This window comes from Triticum urartu, chromosome 7 (genome assembly GCF_003073215.2).
Source record: "Triticum urartu cultivar G1812 chromosome 7, Tu2.1, whole genome shotgun sequence".
Taxonomy (NCBI): Eukaryota; Viridiplantae; Streptophyta; class Magnoliopsida; order Poales; family Poaceae; genus Triticum; species Triticum urartu.
Genome location: NC_053028.1, coordinates 78,833,779 through 78,844,522, shown reverse-complemented (window position 1 = coordinate 78,844,522; position 10,744 = coordinate 78,833,779). Strand labels below are relative to the sequence as shown.

The following is a 10,744-nucleotide window of genomic DNA, read 5'->3' as shown; positions in this document are numbered from 1 at the left end:
AAGCATGGTTTGATCAAACAGATTGTCAATGCAAAAGGAACACGTATATAGGAACACAATTGGCTCCCTCTTGATCACCGGTCCATACCAGGACTGCCCCTCTCCGTTGGTTCTTGAAGGTGTTGAGTGTGCTGGAGCTCTTGCTCCCGAAGCAGATTTGGACGAGGAACATGTTGATATAGTTTCCTGTTTTGTTAAGAGGTGGTGAAGAGTATCACCAGGTGCAACATGTCATCATTTGGAGCCTCCCTCCATAAGGCGGAGATGAGAAGATGAGCTTTCGATCGGTGCTTTCAAGTTGTGACATTGGGAAGAAAATGTGGAAGCACACAACTTAGCTAAAGCCGCAACATCTCTCTCACAGGGGGGCGATAAGTGTAGTTCATGTCTCCACCAAAGATAGCCTTTGTACCCCTGGATATTGTGTTCAAATAAACGAATCTTTATTACACTATAAAATCAGGTCTACTTCGCAATTTGCAGCTACTTAAGCACGCAATCCGTGTGGGAAGAACGAATACAGGCATTCAGCTCTCGTCTCTTATCCCCTTGTTGTAATCCCTCCTCCCTTAGCTCTCTGGTTTTCCTTCCCATTTCTTACTAAAAGCATTGTATTGAATTACCTTCCAAATCGAGAGCACATCCCATCCGGTGTAGATCGTGGTATCATAGACTCAGATCGGTCAAGAAAACGGGTAGGGCATCTTTTCTTCTAGTGCAAGATCCTCCCTGGTATCCTTGGATATTGAACGTGCATAGGAATGCCCCGCAAGCTGGTAGGAACACCAAGGTCTAACACGACGACGATCTCTTGCTTCAAGGACATCACCTCATGGACTCATCGATTCAAGGAACCAAGCAACAAGGCTGCCTCCTGCTTCCTGGCGTGCCATGTAATTTTTTTGCTTGTCTAATTTGTTATCAAACGCTTTGAGTAATATGCACAGGTAAGAAAAAAACTCAACTCCAGCAATGCAGCACGGCACAGTTTTTATTTGACATAATTAGTCTAAAGTTTATCATAACCGGATTAGAGGACCGGTACAGTTCAACAACCGCTAAATGGACTTAACGAGGTGCTGGCTGTTACATCACATCCAATTCAAAGTACTTTGACTCCTTGTCACACAAACGTGCCACAAACAGGCCGGTTTTGTTACTATTTAACAGGACTACGTATGAATAAGAACCCAGGGTGCAACGCGTGTTATGCAGTTCAAACTTTAAGAATGTGAACTACTAACTCTGTGGGCAATTTATCCAAGTGCAAATTCAGATTCAAACTACATGAAATGGGCGCGACCTGCATGCACATCCGAACAGAACAGAATGAATGCCAACGCCCAGAAGAGGTGACATAAAATATTATATACTTCGTTCCATTTCACAACAACAGATGTACGCTAACGCTAAGCAGCACAATCAGTACTCCCTACATTTGCAACCTAACGTAACATAATTAAGGACGCTAATATCTAACCGCAGATCAGAAGTTCACAATTCAGAGCCACCCACAAACGTGGATCCATGTTAGCCTCTCTAAATCCAGAGCCACCCACAACACCTGACGAGTGTATGTTTACCTGCCAGGTGGCCGAGACTGATTTGTCCGCTGACCGCCACCAGGCTGCAGATACCGTTCGATTGCTTGATCGTAAGCAGAGCCTACCAGGCTCCCCCTCATCTGCCCCGTGGGCTGCCAGTTCGGATCCATCTCAATCTCCGGGACATCGGAGTCCTCGAGGAGGGGCGTAGCGGGAGTCGGAGAAGGTGGTAGACCAGGAGACTGCACACGTGGAACAGTGGGTGCTAGGCCAGGAGACTGCACACGTGGAGCAGTAGGTGCTAGGCCAGGAGACTGCACACGCGGAGCAGTAGGTGCTAGGCCAGGAGACTGCACACGCGGAGCAGTAGGTGCTAGGCCAGGAGACTGCACACGCGGAACGGTAGGTGCTAGGCCAGGAGACTGCACACGCGGAGCTGTAGGTGCTAGACCAGGAGACTGCACGCGCGGTTGCACTGGTGGAGTTGACGGTCGGGACAATGCCTGCGTTCTCATTGCCTGGCTCTGCTGGGGAACATAGAGATGGCCTGGTGTGGCCTGACTAACTGGCCCGCCTCGGTTCACCAGTTGGCCTATTAGATTGTCGAACTGTCGCTGGTCATATTGCTGATACTGTTGAGGGTAGGGACCTCCATAGGCATTAGCACCTCTACCCTGTCCTGGGCCTCCTGTCGGCGGTCTCATATGCATGTAGGGATTTGCAGCAAGGCCCATAACCCGACCACGTTGATGGTTTGGCATGTTGCGCATATCCTGCCAGCATTACACAAGTCCATCAAGAAATGTTGTTTATCAAGATAAGTTAAATCCAAGCAAAAATACAGAGAAAAATTGGTTCTACTTGTTGCTAATAAGTTGAAACTGGCTGGCACTGAACTTGCAGTCTACAGTAGTGTTACTCAACAATGTCATTATTGTAGGTGCTTATGCCAACTGACATCCTAATGCAGCTAACAGCTAATTGCCAAAAATAGGTACTATCATACACTAAATACTTTGTGCGGTTGCAGAACACAAGCGAGATAGTATACAATTATGTAATAGGCCTGGATCTTTTCAAATGACTAGGCACCAAAGCGAGATGGTACTTTTCAAATAACTCGGAACCAAATGAGACATTTTTCAACATTCAAACACTATACTCCCTCCTTCCATCTATATAGGGCCTAATACGTTTTTCGAGGCCAACTTTGACTAAATGTTAGAGCAATAATATATATGACATGCAAGTTACACAAAGCATACTGTCAAATTCGTATGTGAAAGGAGATTCCAATGATATAATTTTCACATTATACATCTTATGTATTATTAATCTTATCAATAGTCAAACGTTGTCTTAAAAAACGCATTAGGCCCTATATAGATGGAAGGAGGGAGTACCACTTATGGAGCTCCGGTGACTTATCACTTGGTTTTGCATAAAAGCAAAGTCATTAACTAGTTTTAATGTGAGTAAATATATATTCCTTCTGTAAACAAATATAAGACGTTTTAGATCACTAATCTAAAACGTCTGACAATAAGACGTTTTAGATCACTAATCTAAAACATCTTACATTTAGTGATCTAAAACGTCTTACATTTGTTTACAGAGGGAGTATTTAATATGATATGTACAGTAATTTTATTGCACGATAAAACAATGCAATCCTACACTATGTTGGTAAATATCCCATATGGCCTTCAGAAGAGTAAAGTTACCTGTTGTGTCGACTGTAGATGGAATGGTGAGGAACCATCAGGAGCCCTTGAGAGTGGCCCAACACCATTAACCATCGATGTGATTACACTGTCTGCATTTGTCACATGATGTGCTTGGTAGTTTGAAGAAGGTGAAATGGACTGCGGGGTGGGAGGTGGACAATTCGAGACATTTGCCTGCACCCTTCTAGATGAATTATGTTGTGGCACTGCCAGAGCCTGGACTGCTACAGGCTCTCTCCTGACATTTCTAGTATGATGTGCTGATCGAAGTAAAGAATCTAGCTGTGATTGCATCTGCATAATATTGGGGTATCCTTGTGAAACTTGTTGCATGGCAGATGTTAAATTGGAGGTTTCAGAAGGAGAGATGGCACGTGTGGTAGCAGGTAGCATTTGCAGGATATCTCTAGGGAGAATAGACTCCAAGGTCCCAATTGAACTAGTGCCAGGTCCGCCACTAGATGAAGGTAACGAATTTTGGCCAGAAGTTGAAGTTCCACCTCCTACATACATATCTTCTGACTGAGCGGCTGTGCTTAGAGGGAAATCCGGAAGATAGTCCATGACAGATATATCTTGACTATTCAACACAGGCTTCAAATCTTCCGAGGAAGATGCCGAGCTCATAGGCAGATCACCATCATCATCCTTGTTTATTAGGTCTATAACATCCGAAGGAGTTGCATCAGTTTCTACAGTATTCCCGTTCTGCTGAATTGCATCACCATGTTTATCTGATTTCTCATCATGAACTGAAACAGCTTTCCAAGATCCATCAGGGAATACAAGAACATCCATGATATCATTACCAGTCTCTTGTAAAATCTGAAACAAAAAGGAGATCAATCACATAGGAAAACATAATCAGATGAAAACATGTACAGAACTACAGATACATTATACAACTTGCCTTGGCCATCTCTTGATCAATTCGAATGTCAATGAAATTTGAAGGAGTATTACAACATGGACAGCGCCAGGTTGGTTTCCTCGAGTTAATATCCATATAACTGTCATAATCAAAACACTACACAATACAGGCCATATTATTATTTCTGTCAAGAAGGAAAAGGCTCAACCCATGAATACAAATAAACAGATAGAATCTGTACCTGATGGTGTTTGCATAGCCGCCCTTTAACTGGGGTTTGCACACGCCTAAAACTGCAATAACGAACAAAAAACATTTTCAACTGCAGATCATTAGCATTTTCCATTCAAATAAGCAGAGGTTGAATTTACAAAACCGAATAAACAACAGTCTAGACAGACACATGGAGTATCAGAGTAATCATTACAATGTGAATAAATTGTCCAAATTGAGTTTGTGTAAAATTGCTACATAGTCACATACACATGCATGATAAACAATTGCAGCTTCAACATTGGCAACCAGACACATAACAGAATTAAATTAATTAATGGAGGTTGATGACAAAGAATAGGTTGTATAAAGGTTCTTTGTCGTATTACATGCAAGAGCTTACTTGGGCCCTTGTAATATATTCCCTCCATTCCAAAATATAAGGCGTAAGTTTTTTCAGAAGTCAAACTTGTGCATGTTTGACCAAGTTATAAGAAAATGTATTAATATCTATAATACCAAATTTGCATCATTAGATTCATCATGAAAAGGATTTTCATATTTTATTTATTTAGTATTGTGGACATTTATATTTTGCTCTATAATCTTGGTCAAACATACATATGTTTGACTTGCACGGAAATTTATGCACCTTATATTCAGGAAAAGAGGGAGTATGTATATAACATAACAGGATTGCAGGCGGCTAGGCGCCCAAGTTTTATCAATTTAGAACAAGTGAGTTCAAACATAATACAGCAAAGTACTCCCTCCGTTCCGAATTACTTGTCGCAGGTATGGATGTATCTAGATGTATTTTAGTTCTAGATACATCCATTTCTGCGACAAGTAATTTGGAATGGAGGGGAGTACATGTCATGAACATACAGTACCTTATGGGGCACTTTAGGGAAACTCTTGATGGCCCTTCCAGTAGCATATCTGAATCTGAATCTACATAAAAGTTCGCAATGAGGAATGCAAAAAAAATGTTATTCCAGATTTGAGTCAAGAAATTGTCAAAGCATAACATAAAATTATAAGAACTAAAATTAATGAACTACCAGGAAGATCTGTTGTGACTGGTTGGGCATAGTCACTGAGTTTTGGAGCATCAAAAGACATCAAATTGTTCACAACTGCCACAGCTATGATGTAATTAGCTGCAATATAAAGCTAAATCAGCACATAATAGAATTTGATGTGTGCTTCTGGAGAAGAAAGGGAAACACACAAAACATCATCACCAAACATACCAGTAAAATACCCAACAGCTTGTACAATGTTTGCACCATATTTGAGCATCTTGGTGATATCCGTGGGGAACTGGGGTCCTGTTTCCTGTTAATTATTTGAAATGCGTGAACTAAGCTTGTTTGAGAATTGAAGATTAACCACTGTCCACAGGGTCCACAAGGCTTTGTGATAAAGGCAAAAAAATGGCAGGAAGTGGAAGGCAACGGTTTTTCTTCAAACAAAAAGTAATTTAGTCAAGGAAGTGGGACACTAACCATTGAAACATTAGTCCTCTTGTCCACACCTTTTCCGTTTACTAAAAAGCTGAAACATAAAAACCATAAGGCACATGTCTCTTGGCATAACATATCAAGCATCAAAGCAAAGAAAGTAATGCACCTCACATGCTGGGGGCTTGCGATACATGATGAGACATCTAAATTTTCCTTTTGGACAACAACTAGACACTGCAGAAGGTGAGACAACCAATAAATATACTGGATATAAAATCATGAGACAATGACATTGAAAGACAAAATCAATAAGAGAATTATAATATATACTCCATCCGTTCCAAATTATTTTGAGTTATACTTCTCTCAAGTCATGCTTCCCTTATTCAACCAAGTATATAGAAAAACGTGCTAATATTTTAAAACATCAAGTATATAATAATACAGAAATATATTTTATGATGAATCCAATCAAACTAATTTGGTGTTGTAGATATTGGTATAGTTTTTCATAGACTTGGTCAAACTTAAAGAGGTTTGAGTTGGATTAGAAATACAAATAATTTGAAACGAAGGGAGTAGTCATGAAGTGCTACCGAACTCCCGCAATAGTGTTGTACTATCCGATCACTCAACAAACAACAAGGGCATACAGATCAGAGATTTTGGAATAATTAGCATACAAGCAGAATCTGTGCAACTATTAGTTGTCACTGACAGCTAGAAACTAAACAAGTTGGTCCCAAAATCTTATGGACACTATTCCAGAAGAGGCATCACGGTGAAGTAAACAGGACGGCAGTGGGCAACATGAAGACACACCAAATTTACAAATATTCAGTTGCCCAGTATGAAGCCAAATGCAAGAGACATTAATGCAATACTAACCAATGTGAACAGAACATGATGCTACATAGTGTTATGTGTAGCATTGTAAAAATACCTAAGTGGGTTGCCACTTTGTCAAACTATTGGTCAAGAAACTCAAAAGAAGAACATATAATTAAGTGAATAGTATAATAGCAAAACAAGAAAATCAGTACATGAGCAGTTGAAATAACATTAAACACTTGTTAAGACAAGCCATGCAGAATACTTAAATGGCATCAACACTTGTTTAAATCAGCACATGGGCAGTTTAAATAGCATCAACACTTGTTGATACAGCCAAGTAAAATACTTAAATAGCATCAACACTTGTTTAAATCAGTACATGAGCAGTTTAAATAGCATCAACACTTGTTTAAATCAGTACACAGGCAGTTTAAATAGCATCAACACTGAAATTTAGTAAAATAAATATTTTCCCTGGAATGGTACTTACAATCTTTTCATGTTTAGGTAGATTTCTATGAATAAAGAAGTCGGCCATCAAAATATCATATCCAACCTGTAAGTACAGACAGGTATATCAAAGCCAGGCTACAGTTATGAAACAAAGCTTTGTCGTTTATCAATAGATGTCCTCCCACATGAGAATGTAAGAATGCAAAAAAGTGGGCGCGAGTGATTATAAAAAATTAGAGAACTTTATCAGGAAGAATAGCACATATAAGATATTTTAATTGCACAGATTGACCACCTTTGCTTCCAGCGAAGTGATTAGACGGTCGAACTTCAACTTAGGATAATACCTACAAGCAGGACCACGTCAAAACAAATAAAATGTGTCATGAAGCTAATGAATGACTTCGGTTGATCATATTATAACCAATGGGTTCAAATATATTTATTTAAATTTGTCTTGTGAATACTAACCTAAACAACTGAAAATGGGAAATTGACATTTTAAATTTAATAGCTTAAAATTTTGAAATATACTGACTCCCTCCTTACCTTGGCATTACTGTTGAAATGATTTCAAGCACGGTGCTGTCATTAGCTGGCTCGCTACTGTTCGTGCAGAAGCTGCCAGATAGCTTCATGCCAAGATAAATTATAACTAGGTAAGATGATATGGCCATGCCACCACCCAAGACTACAGACATGCAAAGAACAATGAACATAAAAGAATAAACAAAGCATTTCATACACACCTCATCAGCCATCCTGAGAATATCAATGAAATCTGAAGGCTGAAACCATTTGTTTTTACAAGCATTCTGCAAAACAGCATGTGCATTACCAGATTAACTTTTTAGTGGGAGAGCGCCATATTATGTTTGAAAAACAAGCTCAAGAGACAAATTGTAACCTTGGCGTATAACATAATCAACAGATGCATGAAAATTGTAACCTTGGCATATAACCTAATCAACATATGCATGTAACACTTTGAATCGCTTGAAACGACTCGAAGGTAAATTATACAGTTGAAGAAAACTAACATACATGGGTAGGATCAATGGATAGATGGTAATTGCTTTATAACAAAACATTGGGCAGACCAGCAAAACATTGGGTTGAAGCAAATAACATGTTGATGAATACATATAATCATATATGCAGTCACGGAAGAAAACGTGTTCTTCTCTATAAGTCTGTTTACAATTGACTTTTTCAAATAAACCAACATGAGCGAAACAAGACTATATAAACAGATAATTCCTCATATGTAATTGTGTTCTGGTTTGGGAAAAAGTTTCTAAGTGGTACTAACACATGACTGGCATGAAAGGTAATTTACCTTGCATGATATGATCAGTACCATGACAGAAGATTGTAGAAATGGATCCTTCCTCAGCTCATATACCTGGTAAATGGTGGTAGAGTTAAAATTAATAGCACAGAAGTACGCAAAATATTGACCACAACTTAATTTACCGCATAAACAAATTATCCACCCACAACGAATGGAGAACATAATTCAAGGTCGAAATTCATAAGTGTACAGCTCATATGCTAATTACCTCATACAACAAATCTAGAAAATAACAATGTTAGGATGTGTTCCCCAGAAGAAGAAGAATTAAAGAAGTTCGAAAATACAAAATATATTCACCCATATCCTGAATAGACGGGCAGTTTCGGGTATTGCACAAAACCAAATGATGCCTGGCAAAGACTATATTACCCCCTTGATTAGGTCACTTATTACCAGAGAAGGCATATGAGCAACAGAATCACAAATTTAACATAATTTCCTGTGAAATTAGGAACTAGAATCCTCCGAAGAGTATCCGCTATTATAGTACTTGAAAGGGGAAGTAATGTCACTTCACTTTTTAAGTTAAAATTAGACTATCATATGAGTTTCCTTAACTTTGGTGGTCAACTAGTTATCTCTATGCTATGAAGTTGGTGTACTTGAATTAACAAAGCACACTGCTGAGGCTGTGACCCTTCCAAAGAGATGTTTCAGAGAAAATATACCAAACTACCATTCATTCATTTAGGTTCCACAATTACACAGCTTGCACTCACAACCTATATATATTGTGTTACTCCCATTTGCTTAACATTGCAATGTTAGACAAAAGCAAGCGCATTCGCAGAAGACCAAAGGATAAAAAATGCTAGCTTATACAATGAAAAACTCAATTGCCATTACACCAAATGCGCATTCCACTTCTATAATGGATTAAGTTGATGATAACTTGTAACTGCTGTAGTGAGTCACACGAGCAGTGAATCATAAGTAAGGAAGGAAGGGCGGTTATGGTCTAATAATTGGACTCGCCAGCAGAAACTGCCATGTCCGTTTCACCACTATACGGACCGGCCAAAAGACAACAGAAATTGAGAAGACTGCGCAGAACAAAACAAGTGTTACTCCCATTTGCTAAACATTGCAATTTTAGACAAAAGGAAGCGCATTCGCACAAGGTCCAAGGGTAAAAAAATACCTAGCTTACAATAAAAAAAATTCAACTGCCGTCACACCAAATGTGCATTCCACTTCTACAATACATACACTAAGGTAATCATAATTTGTAACTGCTGTAGTAAGCCACACGAACAAAAATCATAAGTAAGGAAGGAAGGGCGGTTATGGTCTAATAATTGGACTCGCCATCAGAAACTGCCATGTCCGTTTCACCAGTACTATACGTACCGACCAAAAGACAACAGAAATTGAGGAGACTGCGCGGAACAAAACAAGGGGAATTTGTCCGGCCGAGGAAGGGGACAGACGCAATTTTACCTTTCTCAGAGTGTCTGGTATTTCACCCGCGATCTTAGGAATGTCACCGCCCGACAGCGCGTAATCGATCCCCCTGCAAGCACGCACGCGCGCACGGTAGGAAAAAAAAATTAGGCGAAGAGCCACCGCGCCGCGTCGCCGCGACCAAAAACCCTAGGGAGAATTAGGGGGGTAATGCCGGTGGGGGGAGGAGGCGGAGGTGGGGGAAAGGGGCGGACCTGGCGAGGGCGTAGACGAGGTGGGAGAGGTCGGCGGGGGCGAGCGCGTAGGAGCCGCCGCGGAAGTGGCCCCTGATCCGCTCGCCGATGGCCTGGAGGCGGACCGCGTTCATCTCCACCGCCTTCTTCAGCTGCTCCCTGGCCTGCTGCTGCTGCTGCTGCTGCTGGGGCTGGGGCTGCGCCTGCGACTGGGGCGCGGAGGGCTGGGGCTGGGAGGCTAGGGCGGCGCCGCCGGACATGGCCCGGCCTGGCTGGCGGCCGCGTGTCTGTTTCTCCTCGGGGAGCGTGGAGAGGGAGGGGAGGGGAGGCGAGGCGGCGGGGAGGAATGGCGAGTACCCGTAGCGGAACCGCTGCGGGCAGGCGGGTGGGTGGCGCGGTGGGACGGGGGGTGGGAGTGTGCCGTACCCGTATGGATGACGGGGGAGGAGAAGTTTATTTCTACGGGACGTGGGAGAGAGAAAACGTTGGGAATACGCGCGGGGTCTTCGGTGGGGCAGTTGGGAGGCGGAGCGGTGGGGTGTGGGGTCGTGGGGCCCGCGCGTCAGCGAGCGGTTCGTGGGAGGGATTTCGGTCGCCAGCTGGTACGTATATTGGTTTTCCACTTTTCCTTCATATTTT

General features: G+C 41.5%; 1 protein-coding gene across 1 annotated transcript; it reads right to left on the bottom strand.

Annotated features, from left to right (window-relative positions):
* Positions 1-1,330: 1,330 nt before the first annotated feature.
* Positions 1,331-10,528, bottom strand: LOC125518269 (E4 SUMO-protein ligase PIAL2-like). The gene is made up of 16 exons (XM_048683166.1): positions 10,127-10,528; positions 9,909-9,981; positions 8,451-8,516; positions 7,861-7,926; positions 7,661-7,743; positions 7,407-7,458; positions 7,149-7,214; positions 5,991-6,058; positions 5,867-5,915; positions 5,612-5,696; positions 5,420-5,518; positions 5,249-5,309; positions 4,384-4,435; positions 4,182-4,298; positions 3,269-4,096; positions 1,331-2,317 (listed from the first exon to the last, which is right to left on the bottom strand). Exons 1-16 carry the CDS (start codon positions 10,363-10,365, stop codon positions 1,580-1,582), a joined length of 2,742 nt encoding a protein of 913 aa, XP_048539123.1. The 5' UTR covers positions 10,366-10,528; the 3' UTR covers positions 1,331-1,579.
* Between the last annotated feature and the right edge of the window lie 216 nt (positions 10,529-10,744).